This window comes from Haliaeetus albicilla, chromosome 10, assembly GCF_947461875.1.
Source record: "Haliaeetus albicilla chromosome 10, bHalAlb1.1, whole genome shotgun sequence".
Taxonomy (NCBI): Eukaryota; Metazoa; Chordata; class Aves; order Accipitriformes; family Accipitridae; genus Haliaeetus; species Haliaeetus albicilla.
The window spans coordinates 7093877-7121488 of NC_091492.1; the positions used below are offsets into that span (position 1 = coordinate 7093877).

The window sequence follows — 27612 nt, forward strand, 5'->3', positions numbered from 1 at the left end:
CCACTGCTTTGCTCAGCTACTATAGGTTATGAGGCAGATCAAGCTACTTAAGGATGGATCCCTCTGCCTCAACAATTCCTTCTCTGCTCTTTTTCAAATAAAACCAATTAATTTGGTCTGTATCACCAGCTCAGGGAGACAGTAAGTTACGCTACACCACAACCACTCTTGTCAGTTGTGAAGTCTTCTGTAAAAGGGGCCCTGGTTTGGGCTTGAACAAATTGCCATGGCTGGATGAGTTCTGCAGGGTTATGAATCCTTTCATTTCCCTGATTCATAGCTGCAAACGTGCAAGGGAGACTCCCTCTCCCTGCTCCCCTTTTGGGAATACCCTTCTTTGTCAGTGAATAAGGGATGAGAAACAGACAACAAGGTTAAAGGAAGCCAGTTCTCAATGAAGTAAAAGTCATCCTCTGCCTAAAAAAAGACTTGGGCCTCCTTATAAACATCCTTGTTCAGAGGTTCAAGGGATAAGAGTAACACCTCCAAACTCTGGAGATGCTGCAAATTCTTATATAATGAAGTCTCATAATGTTGGCTATGAAAGAACTGCGTAGCCGTTCATTATGTCATGGTCCCAGTCCAAAGTTCAATGGAGACAAAGGGAAAATACCCATTCCCTTCAGTGCTTTGCAAGAATCAAGAAAACTGTTGGGTTGCTTGGTTTTTTTAAAATATGAATGAAGGTGCCTTTACCACTGAAAGCACTTTCCCTCAGCCATTAATAATGTCTGTAGTATCTTTTCTAACTAGGGCATCTGTTTACATAGAAAATGCAGTCGAGCATATTCCACTTAAAAACCAAAGCAATTTTTTGATGTTTTACATATACTGAGCACAGAAATAACTAAACTATCCCACACCTAAGATGTACAACTGCTTTAATCACAGTGAAAATCATATATTCAAACAAGGAAGTCATGCACTCCGTCTAACAAGGTACCGTTACTGACGATTGACAAAGTTAATCTAAAATGGTTGGAGAATCCTCTTCTAGAGCACTATCGTGGCATGATGTTTGTCATTAAAATCGGGGTTGTAGTTATAAAAGGCAATAGGTCAAAGCAGATACATACATCTGGATTTTTATAACTTTACTCCCCTGATTTGAAAAATGAAGATGTGTAAAATACTGTTAAGTCATTCACTTACCATGGATTTGGTGAAAGGTCGAGCCAAGGTAAACAGCAGGGTATACACCCACCAGTTACGATGAATGGAGGAGTAAATCATATTTCCAGGATGGACTGAATTAGACGTCACCCCATGGGGAGAAAGGCGTCGGTTCAGCTCATTGGAGAACAGTATATTGCAAAGCTTGGAACGATTGTAGGCCAACATAGCCCAATACTCCTTCTTAGATGGAGAAAGCAGGCTGAAATCAAGTTTTCCAGAGGAGTCTTTAATTTCTGTAAATCTAAAAAACAGTAAATATGCCTTAGATACCCCAGAGTTAATTTCACTCTCATTAAGAACAACATAAAATGTAGACAACAGAGTAGAACTTGGCCAGAACCAACATAAAACAACAGCTTATTTAGCAGTTGAAAGCAACTACTGGAAATTGCCTGAGACGCAAGGAATTGTCCCATATAATATGGCAGTAAAGTTATTGAATAATTAGCAAAAGCAAACGATAAATAAAAACAAGTCCAAAAAAGGCTTTAATGATTTAAAGACATTGTATGTAACTTATGAATCACTTTATTTTAAATCTAAAAAAAAGATTTTGCCATAGATCTACAAAAGCACAATCAACTTGGAGGAAATAATGTAGGATTAAATAACTCTGCATTAGAAGCAGAGAAAACCAGCATCGTTTTATTTCTCCTTCTTCCCTTCCCCTGATTATTTCATCCAGTGTTCACGTACTGCACACTTTCATTTAAGTGTTCAAGTAACTACGGATGAGTCTCACTGCCTCTTACACTCTTTTTTAGATTAAAAATTGATGAATATAAAGGGGTTATAACCTTGGTAACTTGCCATCAATAGTCTTATATGTTTAAAAGATAAATGTAAACAAAGCCAAAATGAGTTCTGGCAGAGTATAATGTTTTTAAGTATACCCATGGCATGGCTGAACACAAATCAAAGTAACTAGTTGATGTTTTTTAATTGGGTCTGACAGAGTCATTAAACACCAGCTGTTTGTTTCTTTCCTTTTTTTTTTTTTTTAATAACAAAGTAGTGAATGTTCTAAAGACATGTAGATGAAGAAAAGGAAGTTTCCATATAGCATTTTCCCCCAATTCTTACAATTTGATTTATCAATTTACTGGTATATCTTAATATTAAAAAATAATACTACATTTAGTTACAGATCTATGTTTCATTCAGAATTGCTACTAAAAATAAAAAGGATTTAGCAAGCTCTTTTTAATACTCAGAGTTTTCAGAATCAGCTGGGGAGAACAGGGATAAACATAATTATAGTACACACTAGAAAAATGTTTTAAAATATCTTTACTAATTTTGCATCTCATGCCCAGAAATGAAGAGATCAGCTGGAATTTCTACATTCATTCTGTGAGCAGAATTATAATACAGTCAGAGAAAAGCAACTGCGGTATTTGAACTCAAGAGGAATCCAGGATGTTCTGTATCTTGCAGAATTAGCCGTACAATTTCAACACCAAAATTTCTCTTTCATAATTTTTGGTTAGATAAAATACATTTCTGAAATTAACAGGACTATTCTGGGAGGAATTTCCTATATTCATTCCTCAAGTAATCATTTATGACACCAAAAATAACCTACAAATAAAATACTTTGTGTATACTGTATAATGGAAATACAGTAGCATATTTTGAGTCCAGTCCTGCAAGTGTGCTTATGTGAGTCAATCTTACTTATGTCGGCAGTCTCATTGAATTCAGTAGGATAAGGGCTGTACAATCAAATTAACAACACAGAAATAAAGACAGAAGGAAAGTCAACCTACTTATTATTCCGATTTTAATATGATGTGCTTAAAGTACCCAAAAGCTTAATTTAAACAGAATTCATTTGTGCTGAATCCAGAGAAGTAACTAGAAATGAACGAAGAACCAGAGAGGCAAATAAATATTTTGCCTTGGAGCAGTCTTGTATAATATTTTCTGCAAACATGGGACTTTATTTTTCCCCTAACAGGGGGTCTTGACTCCAGCTAAAAGATCCTGCCAAGGTTTATGGAAGTAATTAGATACCAACACTTCTGTTTTACAACATAGTTTAAGGCCCAGAGTTCTCAAGTAGGTCAGAAAGTACTACTACCCAATAATACCTAATGTCTAAACTAACTCCCTACATCAACTTCTTGCCATTAAACAGACTGGGCGGGGAAGCACAGTTATTTACAATGATCGGTTTAAGTGTTAAGATCTGCCATAATACATTAATTGGACCCCTTAGAAAAAGGGAAATTTACTAGTTGCATTTATTATTTTATTCAAACATAGACTGTTACTTATTTTTTGATGGGCTTCTATAAACCTTGGCTGATCTTACTGAGTTAGCAATGAGCACGTTAAAAAATGTTTTCAAAAATACAGATAAAGATATCCAGAGATGTGAGCTCTAGTTACACATAGCACTTAATACAGTGAAAAACAAAGATGTCATTTAAAATACTATCAGAGATACAAACTTACAAAGGGGAACAAGCAGCTGACAATTCAACATAATCTCCCATTAAATAACAGCTCATTTATACGTATCCCGTTGTGCCCTCCACATCTGGCAAGTGATTGGAGTTGGCAGATTTATTTCTAGAGCTATCTTGCCTGCCCTGCAGTAGCCTCCCTCACTCCTAACAGGACTCTGCTACTTGCTTTCACAAACCTGGTGTGATTTGCAAAGATAAGGATGTCCAGATTTTGTTACCACCTAATTACTAGACATTTCATGTCTTTTAACACCAGGGAGGATTATTACTGGCATTTTCTATTGCTTTCTTTCATTTCAGCCATCATAAATTTAAAATGGTAAAAGTAAATCTATCTGCAGTGTGTCATTTATACCATAAGCCCCTGTGTTTGGAAGTGATAAAGGTTTCAGCCCGACCCTTGGCTGGTCTCTCTCTACCAGGTCCCTGGGGTTACATTTTATGGAAACATGATTAAAAAAATAAGCTTCATTCTGGGTCACTAAAACATTTCAGAAATATGAAGGCGGGGGGTGGGGGGACTCACACATTCTTCCTTTTGGTTTGCTAGAGCTGTTACACACGACCAAAAGTGAAATAGAAATCAACAGTAATGTTTAAAGCTGGACATTATAGGTCTAATCCTGCAGTCCCTTAACTAAATCAGAAGGCAGTAAGTGGTTTGTGCCCACTAAAATTTAGAACTGGGGCATGCATTTTGCACAAGGAACTTCATTTAAATCAAATCCATCTTTTCAGTTATTAACACAAAGACCACAAGCATGTCTGAAATAAGGCAAACCTCATCAACGTCTTTTTTGCCAACTGTACTTCTCCTGGCAGTAGAAAAGACAAGCATCTAACATTTTAATTAAAAAAATTCACCAAAAGAGGCATGGCCAGATTTCTAATATGTATTAACTACACTACTTCCCATTTTACAATTATACAGCTAATGTCTGCATTGAATTCCCTAATTTCTCATTATAAAACAATTGGATTTCATCTAGCAGTTTTTAATTGCATTGTTTCTCCTGCTAAAATAACTGCACATTCTTCTTGGTAAGATGTTGAAGTTGTTGAATGACAAATCAATATAGGTCATGCCATTCAGATTTAATCAATTATTATTCCATCTCCTCACAAAATCAATGAGTGGTCTGAAATGCGGTGAAAATCTGCATTCATACAAAGAATGATCAAAAAATACCTACATACTGTTATAAAACTAGAACACACTTGATCCAGCAATAGAGCCAAATCCAGTAACATCCACAGGCATTAGCAATGCTTCTATTTCAAAAAAGATTATTCAAACACAAATGTTTTAGAGCAAGGCCTTTCATTTTCAAAAACTTCTGCAGTTCTGCCACAACCGGTTTAGGGTAAAGATTTCAGCTAAATCAAAGGTAATATTCACCGACCTGTGTGATTCGGAGGACACCATCACAACCCTAGCAGGAGATGACCGGCGTAAAACGTCTTCCAGAAGCTGGACAAGATAGAAATGTCCCAAGTGGTTCACCTGGAAGGTGGACTCCAGGTCATCCTCCGTCAAGCTCCAGGGAGCACCAAACACGGCAGCATTGCAGATCAGGATGTGAAGAGGCCTGAAGAATCAGAAGTATTGAATAAAACGGAATCGGGGAAAAAGAAATCTCAATGACGTACATGTAACGACGCTCCTGCGTGAACCGGGCCAAGGCGCATCCCGGGTGTAGGCGTGAAGGCTTTGGCAGCGGCGCGGCTGGAGGGCGGTTTCTGTGGGAAGGAGCTGCCCTGTGGCGGACGCAGCCGGTTCCAGCTGGTTCCGCCGCGGCCCCACCGCGGGGCACAGCTGAGCCCCTCCGCCATGTCGGTGGCACCTCTGGGAAGGTGCCTTTAAGAAAAGGCAAAACACCACAGGGCAGAGAGGACTGAGGGGCAAAAGTGGAAAACAGCAGCACGAGCAGCACGGCGAGGGAAGGAGGAGGGGAGGAGGTGCTCCAGGCGCCAGAGCGGGGGTTTCCCTGCAGGCCGGGGAGAGCCCACGCTGGGGCAGGCGTATCCTGAAGGGCTGCCGCCTGTGGAGAGGACCCAGCGCTGCAGCAGAGGAGACCTGTGAGGAGGAAGGAGCGGCAGAGAGGGGCTGTTGTGTACTGACCACAACTCCCCATCCTCCTGGGCCACTCGGGGCGGGGGGAGGAGGAGGAGGAGTGGGGATGAAGGAGCGACGTTGAGCCTGGGGAAGGGGCAGGGCGGGAGGAGGGAGAAGAAGGTGTTGCTTTAATTTTTGTTTCTTACTATCCGAATCTACTTTAATAAATTAGCCCACCACAACGTGTCGTCTCAAGATGCCCACCAGAGCAACACCACGCAGCTTTTCCACTTTCTTCAAAAATACCGAGTAGAATGGTAGTAACGCTTTGCATCTCAAGAACCAACAGGACCATAGCAAAGTCCATATGTCCTGAGCATTCACAGCAATAGTGATCAGCAGATGGATGGCTGACATGCATGGGCAGGTCACCAGAAATACCTCAACACTATCTCTGTTCTCCCAATTGCTAATGAGGGAACAGTCTCTTTCGGAACATTTAGAAAAGAAACTTTTCCTAGGGGAGGAGCGACTCCTATCACTTTCTTATGTGGGGTAAACATCTATTCACGACACCAGCACAATTGGTAGGAAAAACGTGAAAAGTGATTAAGAAATAAAGACACAATGCAACAAGGCATATTTCCACGTTTTATACTTCTGCAGCTTGTGAAGTATGCTGTTAAAAAAAATACAAGTTGATAAAGACTGAGTTGGAAAATAAAAACATCCTCCAGAAGCTGTAATCTTTGGTAGAAAAACTGCACACAATACATATGAGATCCTTGAGACAGAATCCTTCCTCCTGAACTCGGCTAACCCAGTTTAAACAGAAATGCCACGATGAAGGAACTTGAAATGAAGCATTCCTAGTTTGCTTTGCAAAGGGTAAGATTCTACCAAACTAAGCTAGAAAAGAATCTAGACTGTCACATACCTCTCTCATTTAAAAATCAGGTCCAGAAAACTTCAAATTCCTTGACGTCTCCACTGTAATCTCAGGATGCTACACACCCTGCAGCCTCCCCAACCTCCACAGCAAGATCAAGGACAAACACCCTTTCTGTTTTTTCTTGTCTTTTTTTAAATCCTTATGAAACACAGCAAAGACTCTGGTTCTCGGACCTCAGATGGATCTACATTTGCTAGACTGTATCATCTCAAAGGAAACCTTGGCACCGACAGTGTATTCGTGTCCTTGAGTCAGAGCCTGACGCAGCAGACCTCAGCAAGAGTACCTGAGCTGAAAACCTCATACTTGAGAGCCTGCATCTGGCATCCCTGGCCCTGATACAGTTAAATAGGAAAGGTCACACAAAATAATGACGGCCAAACAACTACTTTTCATTCCTGCACTCACTGTGCACTAATACCTGTGATGTCCGAACACCACAATATTAAGATCTGTCACATTTTTTTGTTTAGCCCATTCCAGCCTATTATGTCTTTACTGCAATTGGCCAAAACCCATGATACAAAATCAACCACCCAACATACACTCTATTTCTGAAGATAATAAATGAAACACAACTAGGAAAAATAGCTGCTTGCCCTCTGTTCTTTCCAAGTACTTCCTCACAGCCCTACACAGAAAACATGACAGGAGACCCAGGGTCAGATCATTTTCCTGCATGTTTGAAGGACATATATACTGCAACTCTGAGCATCTGCAAAAGGAATTCTGGAAAAGAATGTGAAACATGAAGCCCCAGGTTGTCAAACAAACCTAAGTAATTAGATTCCTTCAGGCATGTTTGAAAACCCCAGATTTTGATAGCCCGGTTTTAAAAAAACATTTCTTGGGGAATCAAATGCACCTTAGGTGAATGCTGAAAGAGCTGCATAAGCATCAACATAAACAGTAGGCTGTATTTCCTTATTAAAATAAATTTCAACTTCAAGCCCGCTGGGAAGTTACCAATGTAGTCTGCTTTAATAAGAAGTTAACAATCTAATATCTGTACCTGTGCCAACTTGGAAAATTTTAACAAAAAGCTTCAGAAGCAGTATGAAACATCTGTGTACTTTGGGAAGCTCATTTTCTGAAGTGCTGAATTTCTGATTTGCCTTTTGGTCAGTGACACTTATACGCATAATATCTTCACAGACATACTACACCCACAAAAGAAACTGAAGATAAAGGGGGACTGTCCTTTTAAAGGCAAGGTTCTTTCTTTCTGTTCAAACCAACTTGCAAAAAAGGCAGTTCTTTTTTTCATCATGCAGCCTCACTCAAACACAGCGCAAGCAGGCTATTTACTAAGATATGCAGGATCATATTTTTTAAAAGGTGCCCGACCTTTTGAGGCATATTTTATCAAAATGTTTTAAACCCGAGTTCATTTTGCCTGTTTGAGATGCATCTGCCAAGAGGAAAACAAAGCCTCATGAAGCTTGAGAGTGCATGTGTGGAAACTTTGGATGATTCATCATCTTTTCTGAAAGTTTATGAAAAGCTCTAGCAAGAATTCATTTACAGATTTGTAGATCTGCTGGGAAAAAGGAACAAGTTTCTTCAACATAGATGTAATTTTTGGTATAAGAGCCTCCTGTATGAGAACTAAAGCATATGAGTACAGCAGTAATATAAAAAATATAATCGCCACTCCCTGCAAAAGATCGTAATTCTATTTGATAATTGTCATATGTACTATGAAGTAACAGACCACAGTAAGACAGAAAGGACTCACATACAAACCCAAACTATATTCCACCTAACCAAATTGTAATATCCTTCATTAATACTAATTACAAAATAACCACCAGAGGCAAAATACACACTCTATACCTAAATCTATCAGCTCAATTAATTAAAAAGATGATTCTAGAATTATAAAACAATAAATGAAGTCACTTTTAAATTGTCAGGGCATTTAATTGGGTTTTATAAAAGAAATAAAATTATGCTTCAGTCCTTTTCATGAGATTTGTATTTTTCAAACAACATTTTGTTCTAATTTTTTAAAGTAAAGGTAATTAAAATTAAAGAGACCATCAAGTTAAAAGTATTTACAATATTCTATTAGAAAAATCTGTGAAGAAATATAAAAACAAATACAGAGACATTTTAAACTAATATCATAAGGAAAAGGTAGTATCACATTCCCTTCTAGAATTCCTTTATTTTTAATTAGCATTAGTGGTTTTAAAACATTAAAAACTGATTTCTCTAGAAACACCAGAGAAAAGAAACCTAAAGGGTTATATCAATAAATATTGCTGTTATGCTTTGTTTCCACTCAGAAGGAACCACCTCGGATTTGGATCCATGTCCATTAAGCTATCGGTGTCTCTCATCAGACTGCTAACGAAGGTCCAATTACTGAAAATTGTCCTCTAAGTTTTTGTGACCTGGACATTTACACACCAAGAAATGAATGAGATTACCTATGTAACAGCCACCATATAATTATGAATTTCAGCCACAGATGACAGATTCTAATCTCAATGGTGCAGAGCTCTATATCACTGAACTTATCATTATGCAGGAACAAAATTTTTAAGATACATGACAATTCACACCACACATCTGGCACTACAGCTTTGCTTTATGACAGGAGTATTTTTAAGTGATAGCAGAACTACGACCTTGATTTCACAAGTTCATTAAAACCATTGCTGCGATCTACATCAGGCTTCCTCCCGAGCCCAAGGAAAAAAAAAATCCCCTCCTCGGTTTAAAGTAGTTTGTAATTCTACATCAAAGGCACTGCTAAGGCCAACAAAAAACGTCAGCAGCAAAGGAAAATTTTCTTTAGTGTTTACTCCTGGTATCGACATTACCAAGCTGCTCCTTCTAACCATGACACCTATTTGATAATTCTGGAAACACTGTATAGTTAAAACCTTGCAGAGTGTTTTGAAAATTTACCCCCATATCTCCTTAAAATATCTTCAGTCAGTGACTTACATCACACCAAGTGAGCTAACGTGGTCTACCATTACAATTTAAGTATGCACTGGGACTTGAACATGAGCTGCTCCATCATAGCATGTAATCACTGTTTCTTACTTCACAGCATGACTGAGCCTCACGAATACGCTGCTTTAACTGCAATCTCTACAGCAATTCTAGAAAACTCTCACCATGCTGGTAAGCGTAGCTACAATTTAGTGAAAGTTAAAAAGCATGTAGAAATAACAAGGACTTTCTTAATTATGAATATCTCAGCTGAAAACCATCTAATATCTTGTGCACTTCACAAATCTGTGATGCATTACTAACCCTCACACTGGGCAAGTCATTCAGATCTTAAAAGCTGTGCTCAATTCACCATTAGGAGCAACAAAGCAATCCAACTGCTCTGCACTATTTTAAAATACAGTAAGTGAATACATTAGAGAGATACAGAAATTAAGCTGTTGCTATAAATCAGTTAGTTATGAAATTTAATAATCAATTTGTTAGCACCTGATGTAAAACTATGATCTGTCAGCAGCCTCCCAAGCTGGCTGTGTGCAGCAGTAGGTATTTCCAAGGGAATTAATTACTGATGATTTGCAAACGTAAGAATAATATTTTTCAACAAATGTAGCCTGTGCACTAGGAGGTTAAACAAACACCACCAAAATGTCAACAGAGTTCTTGGCTTTGGTGTTCTCCCATTTCAAATGTAATGAAATAGTTAACCAGAAATTATGCAAAGGGAATACTTTCAAATCTTCCCATGAAGCAGAATGTCACACCATCTGGGGCACTTCTCAAGTGGTTTGAAAAGTTCACACTGTTTGGAATTACACAGAAATTCAACAGAAAAGGCTTTGCCGTATCCCCAAAGTCCCATAAGCAACTGTAGACCTATGTCACGGCCAGTAAAGAAGGCAGAGTTGTGACTTCTCTTCCACAAAGAAGCAAAGTCACAGCCCACCAAACTTTTTCATCCCGTAACTCTGAACACCCATGTTGCTTTCTCTGAAAGTTAGAAAATGGTGCTTCCTTCTGTGAGGGAATGCCTATATTCACAAAGGAAATAACCAACACGCAGGCTAGGCTTATGGCTCTCCAGAAAAAGGGTGAGTTAAACAATCACCTCCAGAAATCCCTCTCATTTTTACAAGCAGCACTGATGGGAAACTGAGCAACAAGAAAATCACTAAGAGTCAGACAGCAGCAGGAAATCTCAGAACCATGTATAATCTAACACTGACCCAAAAATATTTACTTGTTTGATGAAAACAAAACGAAACAAAAAAGCGCACTGCTTAACTCAATGAATTTTGGAAATGAATGCTTAATGCCTAACTTCCCTTTTTCTAAAAATATTGACTGAAAAGTCAGCAAAAATACCCTTTATTGCCACCTGTCAGCTAAAAGAATTGAGGATCCATGTCAGACAGGCTTCATTTTAAGGCAAGCCACTAACACTGAACTTGGAGCCCTGATGGATGACCTCCTGCTAGAAGCAAGGAAAATTCTCTGAAATTCATCCTACTGGATTTCTTTGCAGGATTTGACACTGTTGATCAGCAAATACTTCTGCCCCAGTTCCAAGAGATTACTGGGAGTGTACTGAAACTGTTCTGCTTCTTTCTTTGTACCAAATACATGGGAATTATTATGAGCAGCTGCCCCTATGTCTTCATAATATATTATCTGCATACTGCCATATAGGTCAACCATCTCTCAATCATTATGCATTACCTCTATAAAATCTTCAGTGTACAATTTCATAAAAGTTTGGAGAAGGAACAGAGGTCTCAACGGATTTAGAACTAAACAGAAAACATCCATTAGTCCTGGTTTTTCCTTTATTAGCTTTTCTTACACATATAGGGGGAAAAAAAAACAACCAAAAACCTAAAAAAACCCCACATCATCTTACACCTCCAGAAATTAGTAAATTACCTTCCTTTGAAGAAAAATTCTATCACTTTAGCTCTAGGGGGATAGAAGAATTTGAGAGGCCTACTTTTCCTCTTAACAGGGTACAGAAGCAATTTCCACTATTGTGAAAATTTTGAAGTTGAACTTCTGAAGAGACATGCAGACCCAATATTAAACCAAGAAACATTTAAACATCTAATGTTTTTAAACATTTAACATTAACACTTTAAACGTTTGTAATGTTGACCTCAAACTGACCTTAGTAAAACCTGCACTGCCCAAAGCACCTTCCCTCAAAAATGATCCAAGCTGGGATTTCTCCTTCCACTCTTGTATGAGTTTCACAAACACTACACACAAAATAAGAAAAGCAGGGATGAGGTTTAATTTGTTGACATGACCTGTCTCCCACACTTGGCTAATTTATACACTGCAGGTATGGTGTATGATACTAGAAATCACAGAAATTAGGAACTTTTTAATCTACATTTTTCTTATTTGGTATCATAACATCAGTAATACACTTTCTTTTGATAACAAATTATTGCTTAAAAATGAAGCTCAAGATTAGTATTCATACTTGCTTTTTAACTTACAACTACAAGGCAAGAGGGAGAAGGAGGAAGAATTATATTTTACAAGTGTGTGGTGTTTCCTCCTTCCATTAGGTTCATACCAGGGACTCTCTCACCTTTTGGGGTCCCACTATCCACAGTTCTGAATTCCCTTTTCCATAGCTATAATCTAACCTTAAATTTCCTCTGACTGACAGCACACAGTGTACTCAGGGTATTGATATTAACAACACAGGTCAGTCCTGCTCTTCCCTCACCCCAATGCCATATTTCAAACCAAAATCCATCCAAGAAACCACATTTTCCTTTCTCAAAGTGTTGCATCTTTGCTAGTTCTGTATCCCTGGGGATTCAAAATACCTCCATACATGTGGATTTTGAAAGTCCTGGGGCCAGGTTGGGGTAGAAGAGGGATAGGATAGGGCTCTGCAACGTGACTTCTATATCCATTCAACCTTCCAGCATTTCCATTCTGCATCCTCTTCCTTTTCTCAAGCCCTGGCACAACACGAGGAGCACTCTGTTCCATTCCTTGCCATGCCTTGCAAAGATATTTTGTTTTGTTTTGTTTTCAATCTCCCTGACACTTAGGAGACAGCAGTAATGGAAATATCCGGAATCTGGTAATTTTCATTCAGCAGCTCACCTAAGGACATTCGCTACCTCAAAGTGGACACATATATCTTGTTCAAAATCCCAAGAGCAAATCATTATTTATGTGTATACACAAGCACTTACAAACAAGCATAAGCCAGCTATAAAGGAATATTCATTTTTGCAATAACCATGGAATGATTTGTTGTTTCAGCACATACTTCTAAATATATGAATTTCATTTGTACACAGTAAGTACTTGTTAGAAAAAAGAAAGCTACAACTCACGAGGAAGGTCAATTACTACTTTTATTACATATTCGTGATATTTCCCATTGAAAACAGCTAACTCCTTGGAAATTTTTTGGGGGACCACGGTTGATCATTCAAACAATAAAACACTTCATGCACTTTGAACATTTCACTTGCCAATGACAACTCCTTCCTCTGTTTTGCCTAGAGATATATAGACCTGTAATAGAGTTCAGAAAGCCCCTAGCAGCTGCATGCTGCCATTCAGACCTGAAAGATTCCATGTTGTGATAAAAATTAATGTACTTTGACATCCTCTGGGATTTTTGGTGCCTTGGGAACAGCTAATGAAGAAATACAACCTTTTCAGACTATAATGCAAATTTTTGGATTCTAAGATTAAGACACATGTGGTATATGCATGGCCTGTCTAATGTCAACAGTAAGGCTTCCATACCCAAGTGCCAGAAGACTCTGCCTTCCTGTGTTTTAGCTATCTCCCATAGAAAACCTTTAACTAAATAGACTAAATACATTTTAATCTGTATGTAATTAAATAGCTACTCTTGCCTTATATTTCAGAATCTTTAGAAGACAGCATCAATTAAGCACACAGATCTTCTTAAAACCCATTAGGCTATAATGATGCAAAATCCTTGTTTTATTTGCAACAGAATACATTTTAATCAGGCATATTGTCATACATATTTTACTTTCTTAGATACTCAAAATAGCCTTCGCAGCTGGTGTATCTTGTGGAAAGTTTTTAGGAAGACAGGACCCCAAGACTTTATGAGCCATCTTAGACTCAACTTAGACTTAGGCATAGACACATGGCTCAAAATGGGAACCAGAACAACCAGTGTGCTGAGCAGAAAGCCACTGGAGGGTTATCAAGGTTTCTTCGTTAGGTTACAGTGAAAAGAGTGCAAAGTGCCCAAAGACAAGTGGCACGTTCGCAAATTTTAGACAGCACCGTTAATAGTCATAAAACTATGTAACAAACACCTAACAAAATCTTTCTGTTAGTAATACGTAAAGACACTCAATATTTTTGCGGATGCCACTATATGTAAAGTTATGGTGAAATGTCAATCCTATGTTTATTTTAATATGGACTTTTTCTTTTAAAAAAAAAAAAAATGTTCTGAGGCAGGAGATATTTCCACAGTACAGCACATGAAGCGAAAGGTGATCTGGTGAAAATGTCATGATCTCTGCCTCCAGTAAAAGCGGGGAGGGGTTAAGCTTGAGAGATTTTTAATTTAAAAAATACTGGAAACAGTTTTTGGATCCACATGACTTGACACATGCCACCACAATGGGGTAATTGTGTATGAGAGCTTAAAAACAGAAGAAAAAAGAAAAAGAAAAAAAAAAGAGAAAAAAAATTATGCAGAAAGCCAATTCCTAGGCTTTAATAAGGCACAGTACCACCACAAAGAGAAAAAGTAAGTTTCACCCTAATATTATTATGTATGTTTCAAATGCAGTCAGCCTTTGATCTTATTTAAATTTAAGATATGTGCTGTCTGCAACAGTAACTTCTGAACTATGCATGTTTCAATACTTAATTAAATGTGGATATTTCTTGATATTTCAAAATGTACAATGTTGTCCAGAAGTTTGTGCCTCAGTGGCACTGTTAGAACAGCAACTGTATTCTAAGATAGGAAGACAAATATAATAGCTCAACTGTTACTAGTTTTAATTCAGAAAAAGTATTCTTATAAATGGCAAAGAGTTAACAGATTTGTAAGGTGTTAGAAAATATGTTCAAATTTTGAAAGACAATACTTAGTGGCAACAATCATCTCTGACAGAGATACATCTACTCCAGAACCATTAAGCATATTGGCATAATGGAATCACTAATAATTCATTTAAATCATATATTCATTTTTTCTGGATCTTTTAAGTTATGTATGCAACAACTTGCTAAACAGATCCCATTTTTACCTCTATATTTATATGTATGAATAGAATTTATCATACATTGTCTATGATTTAATTGTGGTTAAATTAATTGGAATTAAAAAAAAAACACAACAAATTAACACACCTGCAATGAGTCAGTTATAATGCACGAAAATGCAGAAAAACAGTATTCTGGAGTGAATTTTCAGCAGGCTCTGAAATCTTAATTGCACCCACAAGGTTTCAGAGCGCTTCTGCTTGCAGCATGAAAAATGAATGTACTCATAGAGTTTGAGGCCTCAGTTAAGGAGGCCAGCTGAAAATCTGGCCCTCTCCATTTTGGGTCTGGTTAGGGAAATAAGAAGAGACTAAAGTTCCAAATGGAGAATCATAATTCATAACTGCTGTCTTCTCCATATTTCTACACACAGCATAAGTGAATAAACTGTTAGCATATGCCAACTCTTACCACAAAAAAATTCCTATTTTAAAGTATAGGAAAGTAACTGCAGTGAAAATTTACATATGGAAGTCCTGCATAATTTTGAATTGCTGCTACCAATTCAGAGAATTCTAAGCAGTAGCTGTTGGCAAACCTTATTTTATATCTTTGAAGTAATTCAAGATTTTTCAGGATAATTTCATTTTTTTTCCTCAAACATTGAGAACATTAAATTGATGTCTTACTGTTTGGCTGAAGATAACTTTAATTCAAACCAAGTGGCGCTATGAACCACTCAAAACTAAAGATGCACATAAAATTTCATCTGTAACTTTACTGCTCACTTCTGCCTGCTAACTGTTTTGATCATGGAAGTGTTCTTATGCTAAGGATCAGGCAAATGCCATGATATCATGACTGTAAATATTGACAACAGGTAGCTATCTTGGAAATTTTAGAACTGAAACATTAGTGCTGTCCCCCAATTAAAGTATGCAGGTTTTAGTCAAATATGTGATGATTAAACTGGGAAACAGATACCAAAGTATCACATCCACAAATCCACACTCCGACACAAATACCAAATCCTAGAGACTCTGAACTATCAAACACTGACGCTGACTAAATTTAAATGCTACGTTGCATACAATCACAGGAGGGCAGTCATTTTGTCTATAAAGTGGATTAATACCAACCATAATTCCTCACATTGTGCCCACTCAATGAAGAGGAGATTCAATTCAGTGTTTTTTAGTTCCAGAAGCCTAATATGAAAGATTGGTTGGTCTGCCTCTTCCAACTGCACAAAAATCAGCTAATGCCAAATCCATCTTAGCCCAGAACATTATTATAAACAGATCACTTATTTGATTTTCCATAACAGAGGCATTCAATCAACTGCCTGAGCTGGAAACTAGCAGAGGGGAAAGACTAGATACAGATAAAAGAAGTAACTTGAACAAATCTAGCCATTTAGGTGCACTGAGACCTCTTTTCCTACTCTCATCCTAACCATAGCACTGTCTTCACATGGAAGGAAGGTGGAGGTCATTCACTTCTGCTGAAAATATCCAGTGAGGAATCTATCTCCAGATAACAAGCCAGGAATACTAAAAGATAGCCAGAAATCACAGTTAAATAAATAAATAAATAAATAAATAAATAAACAAACAAACCACAGAAATAACAGCATTGCAGTTCAAACTATAAGAGAGTCTAAAATTAGTCACCGTTACTGTAACATAATGAACTGGTGCTCTCTGAAGAATTTGTTCTGTAAATCCTTCAGCCATCTCTTTTACCAATTTAGACTTCCATTTTATGCATTAGTCACATTGTGTTCAGTTTGTACTACAATGAAATAAGAGGTAGATCAAACATTGAACAGCAATATTGCTTTATTCTGTCTTCCCCCAACGATGACTTTGGGAGATCCAACTAAGTTACCGCGTTTAGCTTATTCTGCCCACAGAATCTTTGTAACTGTGAGTGCAAGAAAAACTGGAGAGCACTGTCCTGCACATAAGGGAAGTTTATATTCCGCTACGATCACACTACTGCAGGATCTAAAATAATCTACAAAACCCTTCTCCCCCAGAGCTTTATTTGACACTGCATGGATAAAAAAAGTCTCAGAAAGAGAAACAGCTGTATCAACTCTAGAGTACAGATAATGCAAACAAAAAAAAATTTTTTTTTCTGTGAGGTTGAAGGATTTTCTAGAATATATTTCTAGGAATACAGCATAATTTACCAGTGTTTATATACTCTTGAGCCCAAATTTTATCTGTGAACAAGGCTGCAACACCTAACAAATCCAAACAGGAATAAAAGATTCCTGTCAAATCTCAGAAGCATGATAACTTGAAGATGAATCATCTGATTTTTGCTTTCAAACAAGGAAGCCTTCTTAGCTCTTAAGTACTACTCCAATTTATATTAAATGTTTCTTTTCAGAGTAACTCTTTCCTCCCATTTATTATTTATGTTTTTTCTCAACGCTCCCTCTGTTGCATCATTTGTTTTCTGTATGCAACCAGCCCCTGTTAAATTCCTGCTGAGCAGAGGATGACATTTCTTCATTCTTCACGTAGTTTCCACAATCTCTCAGATTCTCAAGCACATTCAAGAAGGCATTTTTTTTTCCTCTACAAGTTATTCTATTAAGGCAGGAGATTTACAATCTCAGCAATCTTCCCTCTGCTCCCTGCAATCCCACCACCACTACCTTCCCCAGCCGCAATAGGTTTTGATGGTTTAACTCACTGAAATTTAGGGATCCTTTTTCTGGAGTAGTTCCATTTTAGTTTTCTCATCCAGGAAGAAATCTGTGAAACAGAGTCCTTGAAGACTCTTTTCCAATAGCTATCAACCAGGGAAGAACAGGCTCCCAGGCTGTGATGTGACTATTGAATACACCCTTATATCTGCTGACAAAAAATAGTACCAAGAGCCACAAAGTGTCCCAGAAAAGCAGAATTTCAAAAGACAAGGAAATCTATTCTCTATTTTATAAATTTTCAGTTATTAGTTATAGTTATATTGTTATATGTTCAGATATTAGTTATCAGGTGTCACCAAGACCAAAACATTCTGTAGAATACCAAAGTGTCCCAGAAAGCAATAGTGGACTGGAGAAATTAAGCAGACAATAAAACTATCTGCACCCAGAAATTTAAGATGTTCACCACTGAATACTAAAGGCCTCTTCACATTACATGTTGTGAGAAATAAGAACACAGATCTTTATTAAAATGTGTATGTTCATATAACATTTCTCCTTCACATTTTAAAATTATTGTAGTTTTTTCCCAGAAACCAAGATCTATAAAACTCAGAACTCAAACGATAGTTTTGTTTAGAACAAAACCCAATCACTTTATTTGCTTTTCCTACTACTTTATTGTTAAGGAATTTGTAAGAGATTTTGTAAGAAAGAAAACTCTATACTCATAACATATTTCCTATGCTCATTAAGAGGACTTACAGCTACCTCAGGGGAACCAGGGAGAGTGTATCACAGTATGTCTTCTACAGGTGCATGAAATCAGGGATATCAAAGCCTTTTAAGAAAGTTAGGCCACCAGCTAACAGACTTGCCAAAGCATAAAGAACAAGGCTCAGTCTGTCACTGAAGCCTGTAAAATTTCTTTCAATTGCTCATAAAGCTACTAATGCAAAGGAATCACTGATCTGACAAAAGCCTCTGGACACTACAGCAAAACAAACAAATGAAGAGACAAAAGTAGTTAGTGTACATTAGGGCTGGAAAACACATAGGCCTAGCATTGTAGTAATAAGATGCTACTGCCATATAATTGCTTTTCTGACCGTATCCAGACATAGTTAAATCACAAAAAATCAGAGCCAGAAAGACCTAGTAGGTCTTCCAGCCCATTCTCCTGCCAGTGCAGATGATTGCAAGGTAACTCTTCTGTATCTGTATCAGATAAAAGATCTACTGCTACAGGCAGTGTGTGGGGTCTGGTTTCCATCCAGCCTCAGACTTTAAACAAAATACAACTGGAAATTCATTTTGGTCAAAACCCCACAAGTCTCACAACAGATACAGACCTTAGACTTTCCTATAATTCTTGGAGTAGTCCTGCCAGATGCACACACATCTGAGCACAGATTCAAGACAGAAATATCTGAAGGCAAGGCAGAGGCTATAAATGCTGTCTATTACTAAATTTTTTCCAAATAAAATGAGACTGAAACATTAGTAAAACCTGTCCATCACTGACAACGTAGCTTAACAGACCTACGCTGGTAAAACAATGTATGCCAACAAAAGTAAAACAGGTTTTACTGATTCTACATCTTTACTGATTCTGTGTCTTCTCATTTTCTAAGTTCTCTGGCAAAAATTGATTTAAGCATGTTCACTTCTAAGGATTTATAAACATGCATACCAAACGGACTAGCTAGGATGACCATGATCTGATCTGCAACACACAAATCAAGTTAAGAGCTGCATTTGGAAGAAGGGTGGTTTTATCTTTTCACTGTACCATATAGTTTTTAAAGAAATGTAGCATATTAAAAGCATGAAGAAGCTAAATTAAAACACTTACTGTTCTTATATTATGAAACCAAGTTAGTATTAAAACAGCAATACTGCCAGATTTTGTCTTTCTATTTCAAGAAAGTTTTAATATATGAAGATGATATATGATAAGAAAATATTGTTACCAAGGATTTTGGCAGTAAAGGAACTTGTGTTAGAAGTCAGTTTTGACAATTCTTTGAATCTAAAAGACCTATAAGTACTAAAATGTCATCTGTCTATCCATGTGAGATTTAGCTTTGGCAATATTTCAAAAGTGAAAAAGCATTCTTTGTTATATATTTTCCCTACGACAATATATTTTGAAAGCTGTCTAAGAGGCCATATTCTCTTGAGAAGTACAGTAAGATGTATATGTGTTACAGAAATATTTGCAGAAAAAAAACCCAAGTTTGAATACTCACAACAATCAATGGGTCAAACTGTGGATAAAAGCACAAAGTGTAGAACTTATTGTCAAGAGTTGGCACTTAAAGATTTCAAATAATTTCTTCCATTTAGAGATTCATTGTTCTGTTCAAGCTAAATTAAACAAACCATTTGGAAGCTAACCTTATTATCTCCATATAAATTTGTCTATTGTTAAGTCATTATCATCACTGATGTCATTATCATCCCCTCTCCCCCTATTTTTTTGTAATTATGGACTATTCCAGACACAGATCTGGAAAATGGAGCTGTCCGGCTCATAGGGCTATTTTTTTTAATGCTTTAAAAATAAAAAGAGAGAGAGAGAAGGTTAGAAAAGAAAGTAAGGCAAGGAGTGCACTAACTGCTCATCCCTGACCTCTTCCAAACCACTGCAAAACTGATAAAATTTGCCTGAGCTGCTTTTTATGCAGTTCAGCTTTGGCCTTTTTCAATAGCCCCAGGGGTATCAATGCCCCCTTTAAAGCTGGGGCTACACATGGAATAATAAGAGATCTGTAATTTTTTTTTTTTCAGATGAAAACAAATGATCTTTAATTTACGTTAAAAAGAAATCCTGTGAAAAGATTATTCACTAACTGTAGTTGCTGATCAGTCCATCTATGGTGAATTCTGCCAACTGTGCTCAGCTGATAAAGACATTAAAATAACAAGAAATTATTACATGTAATTTTCTGAGTACTTACACATTCTTGGATTTGAATGCTTCAGCAAAGTGCTGCACACTCTGAAGAGAAGCAAGGTCTAAGGTCATTGCTTCTACCTTGGCTTTATGCTGGAACAAGAGAAAATATAAAAAAAGATAAATAACAACAAGTGTAGTTCACAGTATCATGTTACAGTAAATGTGTTATGAAACTTGTCCGATTCCCTTGTTTAACATTATAACCCCAAAGTGAATACAAATCATCAAAAAGAATGGACGACCGCAACATTTCATGCCAAAAGTGGTTCTGCTAAAAACATAAAGCTATGTAACACACAGCTTTATATAGTACAATGAATTGACACAAGGTAGTGTTAAGGTTAATATGGTATCTTTTTTTCCATTTTGCTGGTGAAACTTATATAACTCATGAAATAAAAAGTAGAGTAAGTATTATTCTTAATGCATGGTATTTTTTACATACCATACCAATAGAAAAATACTTAGTAAATACTCTATAAAACCAGCTAAATTCAAACTTGCACATATTAATCCAAAACAATCTATTGTTCATAGCAGGTGATACAAAAGACAGTATAAAATTAGTACAGAAAACAACTGATCAGCCTACACAGTTTTCCGAACAATAAGAGTTTACCAGTGCATAATATCTTCTAAAGAAATTGTGTATGTACTTAAAACCAACTTTTCACCTAGAAGATGACATGCAATCCCACAAAATGACAGGTTAACCTAAAGATGCTAACCTTAGGCACCACCAGAACAACTCTTACAAATATTTTCAGCTTTAAGATCCCTGTTCTCAGACCTTTTGAAACACACTCCAAATCTCAGAACAAAATGACCCAAAAGTCTATTTTCATTGCAATCACTAAAGTGAAAGTCATTACAGAATCAAGTGGGCTGTGGTTCTTGCAAGCCACGGTTCTGAACTACCTTTCATTTGACTGCAGCCGTGTGTCTGCACCGCAACATCCAACAGTTGTCTTCAGTTCTTCCACAAACGCTACACTTTAATACATCTATGATCCACTGCAAAACACCAACTGTCATGACATGTAAGTCACATAGATCCCCTAAGGAATTAAGAACGTGTGTATTTGTCTCACCCTCACTTTTAGACTCAGTGCTGCCCAAGACCACATAAACTCTCTGGTACATAGAAGGCGGCTGGCAAAAGCCCTATACTCTCCCTAAACCTAAACACGCCAACTTTCAGTCCACTCTGCTTAGTTTATTCAGCAAAAAGGAAATTAGAGGGACACTTCATGTAATTCCAACATGCTACCTACATCTACATATAACAGTCATGGTTCAGACTGGACATTAGCACCGTTAAAAGAAAGAGTTAGAAAAAGATAGAGCAGCTAACAGTGGTACTATGCAATCAAAGGCAGCATTTGAGTGGAGAGGCAACAGGAGCATAGCACCATGGGGCAACGGGGGATCTACTGCGATTACAAGGTCATACAATGAGCACTTCTGGCGGAACAAAAAGGAAGCAGCGTGCATGTCAGCACAGAAGGAAGCCAAGAAGAGTGCTCCCATTGTCTCCCAAGTTCAAGCAATTCATCGGATCTCCGTGTTTCATTACCTCTGGTACTTTTCTCCCTACATCTGTTTTCTATTTCGCTAGCACCCATTCTGCCCGCTACAATTACCTTACAGGTTGGGTTTAAACAGAATGTCACTCAAATTCTTGTTGTCCCACTCCAGTCAGACTTATCAGGTCAGCAAAATAAATACAACTAAAATTTCGACAGGTTCAGTTCCCATAGGAAGTATCAATTGATGGAGTCTGAAAATGCTAAACCAAGCTTTGTTACGAAGAGGTTTTTTACCCTCACAAGATGCACATCATTCTGGAATTCATTTTGCCCCACTGGGTAAATACTTTCTCCTGTGTGATGGTCAGAAACTTAGAAAGACTTGCTGCCTTGCATTATGCAATAGAGTTCCATAACAACTTCTCTTCAACTTTGCAGCTCGAAGCTGTTTACTTAATAGAGAAGTAGTGGGCATAGCTGGGTTTATTTTGCTTCTGCTTTCCTCAGTTGAAACATTCTCCTGTTGCTTCCACGGGTCAAAGGACAATAATGCTACATATACAGGACATAAAGGGAGTAACAAAAAACAATAATCAAGTGGTCCAACAGACTATACCACAAGCTGTTTGCTACTGTCCTCCTGGGGACACAGATTCAAGTCCACATCATATTACCCAGGTAATGATTTTCCTCTTGGTGTCACTTGTTAGTGACTTCTGCAACTGATTCCAAGAATAGAAGAGAGGTTTCTGTGTATTTCAAGTCCAAAAGAAAAAAAAAGTATGATGCCTCCAAAATACTTTCAGATTTAGAAATTAAACAGACTAAGACTGGCCTGGACTTGTGGATTAGTATACTGAAAATTTAAAAATCAGAAATTTAAAAATCATAAATAAATTATTGAAAGTGATAAATGGTTGACGATCAGACAGCAAATGTGAACTGTAATTATGTTTCTTCTGTACCAGTTCCATCAATGAAATGAGACCACCTTTCTATTCAAACTCCATTTTGTTCACTTCACCTTTTTTTCTTTTAGCTTTGATCCACATACAGTTAGAAAAAAAGACAAAGAAAACATTTGTTAAGAAATTCAGGAAACTGTATATAAAATGACCTGAAAAAGGAAAAATGGAGAAGGAAAAAAAGGATGGGTTTAGGAATTTTTTCCACTGAATAGGTCAGCAAAGGCAAATAGCAAAATGAAATTTTTTTTCAACTTTCTCCCTGCTTTTTCTTTTTAAAAATCTGATGGTAACAGTCTGTATTTCCTTCATATATACACAAGGTACATACTGAGCACAGACACCCTTTTGCTCTGTTTTCCTCATAGGAAAAAACTGGAGCATGTGACATCCAAAGCACTCAGATCAAAACTCACCACCTCAGCTTCCGAAGGCATGCAAAAAGACAAGCATGAGTATTTTCTCCAAACAGTAATTGGGGAAGGAATCAGTTTACATACCATGAGCTTAGGCAAGCTCCCCAACTTTTCTGTTTCAGGTTCTCCCTTGTCAACTGACATTCAAGCACCTCTCATTCCACAGAGGTATTTTGTAGACCATCAATTCCTACTATAGTTTAAGAATGTGAAATGCTAAGCCTTTAGTATCAAATCATTTTCATTCCAAATTTTCCCATTCTTACTTCTATGTCACACTTTCTTTAAAAAAACCCTATGAATAAGGCAATACAATTGCAAGGTATGTTCTTAATAATGGAAGGATACCTCCAATCAATGACAAGTAGAAGGTTTTTTTGTTTTCTTACAGTAGCTCAGTATTACCTTTGTTATAATGTTTTTCCTCTTTCCCTATCAGCCTAGGTAGCACATATTGTGGTATTTATAGAAAAAGAAGACATGTTTTTTTAATAAAAAATAAAACTAAAACCCACTTTTGCTAAAAGGCATCATAACTGTAATTGTAATCCACAGTCAGAACTGATTGTTAATGGTATGCTGCAAATCCTGATCTAATGTGTCATAATTGTATTATGGTGATGTCTCTCACCATTTCACTTCACATATTTTCAGTACTGAATTATGCCTCATTTTATGCTGTGAAATCTTAAATGGGACTTGTCACTTTCCCAAATACAGAAGGCAGTCTTAAAACTGACATTGTAAAATCAACACGCTAAGGCAGAAAACTCCAGAACTTTAAAAATTAAATCAACAAAAGATATTAATGATACCTCTACTATATTTTCAATTACATCATTTAAGGGGAAACTAAATAACATGAGTGTAGAATAATTTAAAGAGCTCACTTCTAAATCACAGGATCAATACTACATGGCGCTGTTGAGAGCCTGTGCAAAATGAGCGGATGCCCTTGCTGCAGATCCCCGGGACAAATGTCCCAACTGTGTCCAAAACCACTTTCACAACTAGACTCAGACCAGCTTCGCAAACCGGCCAAAAGGAGAACAGACACAAGAGGAGGATATGCTTCTGCTGTCTTCTAACCTGGTGAAAACAAGGTCAGCTACAACCAACTGAAACAGTACTTTTAGGATGGGGAGTATTTGCATTTCACGAAGCCCAAAGAGCAGTTCAAGGCTAACAATGTCTAGGCAGCAGCATCCTGCCTTTGAAGAAACAGCTGAAGGCAGATCATTCTCTGGTTCCTAACAAGTCCTCATTTAAACACAACACAGTAACACCTTAAAAAGTGCAAAGAAAAAAATTTCTCATGTATTTCCCGATTTTATGCCCAGTTCCAAAACCATTTTATCAGTATTTCCAGGTAAGTTTCATTACTCTAAATAACACCAGAAAACAGTTTGTTTAGTTTTGTATGTAAGCTGCTCCCTATTGGAGCAAAAATATTAAAAATGCCTAAGTGCAATTGGTTATATTTTGCACTCATGCTAGAAAAATGCTTATTGAGCCAGAAACTAACAAGAAAGTGAAAACATCCAGAAAGCAAGCAATTTCACTATATGCAATGTATTGACTTTACAGCTTAAAAACTGTTTAAAAATGAACACTGCATGGTAGAGTAGTTTGGCAGTAAACATGATTGTGCATTTGTGTCTTGGTATTGAAGAAGGAGCCTTTTTTCATAGTGAATTTTTCATTCAAATGTAAGTGATGATTTACGTTAAATATAGGTAAAGCATAGCTACATTTTCCTGAAGGATTGCAAGGAAGTGAAGAGCAGTACAATAAGTTGAAGCATAAAAGCTTTCTCTGTCATAATATTTATTATAATGGCATATAAAATAGCTGAAATAAATAATAGATGACTAAAAGTAAATTCATATGATAAAGAATCTTTCAGCAGACACCATTACTTCTGACTGCTCCAGTTTCATACAGAGTTGAAGAGTCTTAATAAATATGCTGTAGCCCCTCTATCTTATGTAAGTACAAGTCATTTTGTAAGGGCCTACTTAAAATGTAACATAGTGGACACTAGATAATTTACTGTATAATTTTACTCTCAAAAAATATCGCGTATATATCTTCAATATTTGAAAGTCCCTAACTCAAAACTGAATGCATAGCACAACAAAAATATCTGACTTTGAGGAACTGAAAATGTAATAAATTGGTAAAAAGCAGTTTAATTTGACATAGAAAAATCCTGATGACAACATCTTGGAATGCAAATAGTTCTCATATGCAGTGTGAGAAACAAAATCTTCAGAAAAAAAAGAATTTGACATCAAAGCTGAGGAAAAGTCTGCGGAATTATCTTAAAATAGGTAAAGCAAACAAATAGCCAAAACTCAGCATATGAAAAGCAATGCCCAAATAAACCCATATTTCCATGTTGGGGACAAAGTAGAGCATGTTTTAGAAGCACATCTTACAGTTTGACACATAGCTTATGACAGTCAATAGCCAGTGCCATGCACTATTTATGGAGGTACATAATAGGGAAAAAGGCTTTCACTCAGGATTAGGACTGTAAGTATTATTGTCCCTAATGTAGTCAACATTTGGTACCTCATGCAAAACTGTATTTATGTAATGCCAGCTTCATCTTGTTGTGTGCTTTGAATGCTGTGCAGCTACTTCTCATGGAACTGATTGGGACAGATTAATCATACTGCTTTAAGAGTAATCCAACATATGTGCTAGATGCTTTAATAATATGTTCTTCTGCTACATTTGATATACCTTAATAAAGCTCATTAGAAGACATTGTGGTGGAACATTTTTACACTCATTTTTCTAGTTTTTCTCCCCTCCATCCCCCAATATCAGCAATTTCTACACAGTACTTTCAAATGTCCACTAACTTTATGCAAGAGAAGAAGGTACACAACACAAACCAGTATCCTAAATATTAATTATTTTATTAACCCATTTATGTGACGTACAAGGAAATAGCTGGGACTAATTGGGATTATTCATGAAAATCAGATGAAAAGGATTTTCTTTCTTTCATTAGAAAGACAATTTATTTAGTAATACTTAGTTTCACTATTTCCCAACACATTTCTTTTACCTGTACTTTGGTTGTAATTTACTCGTGTAAATTTTTCTACGACTCATCTCGCTCAATCCTGCCAAACATGTTTTCATGCTGTGCATGAGCTCTCCCAAAACCTGATTTTGTAAAGCCTGGTTCTTCCTGCTTAAGTAGCTAGATCTTCATGTTCTTCACAAAAATGGAATTCCTGCAGGGGTTGCCTTTATCCCAGTCAATTGAATAGCTCATATATAAAGACCTAATGTGTCAGTATGAGCCTGCAAATTGCTAGGATTACGGATCATCCTTGGACCTGCATTTTACCTTGAAGAATTAATTTTTTTTTTTCCTTGTCTCTATCCCTTCTCCAGAACATTTATGGATGTTTGGCAGAGAACAGCACTTATCTTTTTGGCATCATCTACAACTTAGAGAGGTAAGAGGCCTCTTCAGAAAAAACTGAAGCCCTCAGGCTGTAGTAGGATTGTATTGCAAATGAATGTCTTAAAGTTGCAATGGCAGTTCCACACACATGATAGCCTAGAACAAACACCTGAACTGGAGATTTAACTGTTGAGCTTAACTGGGTTATAAAAGCAACAGAGAAGTCTGGATCCTCCTTTAGGTAGAGATTAAATATAAAGGCAAAAACCAAGCCACTGAAATTCTGAAGATGAGAGACGTGGAAGAGCAATAAAGATGACCTGATATGAAGGAGTTCAGTTTCTGAGGATGCTGTACACCAAGCCCAGCATTTAGTCCTCACATTTAAACAAATCACTATTCACAGCAGTACTTTTCCTCTTCCAAATACTTAATTTACCTATAATTTAAAATCTATGTCACAAATACAACAATGTGACTAAAGTCTCTAGGTATAGTTTCTATATTTAACTTGGACGTGGAAGGGTTTTCTTGGTCATGCAATAGTAATTCTAAATTCCCCATAATTTTAAAACTGTATCTCTTTCTATTAGTAAATGTCTACACATAAAAAGAAATGCAAAATACACTTATTCATTTCTTTGTGGTTGCTTCATTTTTCAGATTTTAATATCTTTTTTTATAAATCTTCTGTAATAAATACCACTACAATAAGCAATAATGTTATTTCACAATCTTTACATTACTTAACTCCTAGATCAATATCTCTGTAAATTTGG

The 27612-nt window shown here is 36.9% G+C and overlaps 1 protein-coding gene across 9 annotated transcripts in view; it reads right to left on the minus strand.

The window, feature by feature from the left end:
• Positions 1-27612, minus strand: part of WWOX (WW domain containing oxidoreductase) — a 536552-nt gene that overhangs the window by 396659 nt on the left and 112281 nt on the right. For all 9 annotated transcript variants that reach the window (XM_069793395.1, XM_069793394.1, XM_069793400.1 and 6 more), the window contains exons 6-8: positions 20495-20583; positions 5054-5239; positions 1153-1417 (exon numbers count right to left, since the gene is read on the minus strand). In XM_069793395.1, the coding sequence (XP_069649496.1) occupies positions 1153-1417; positions 5054-5239; positions 20495-20583 (540 nt within the window). The remainder of the gene's footprint in view (positions 1-1152; positions 1418-5053; positions 5240-20494; positions 20584-27612) is intronic.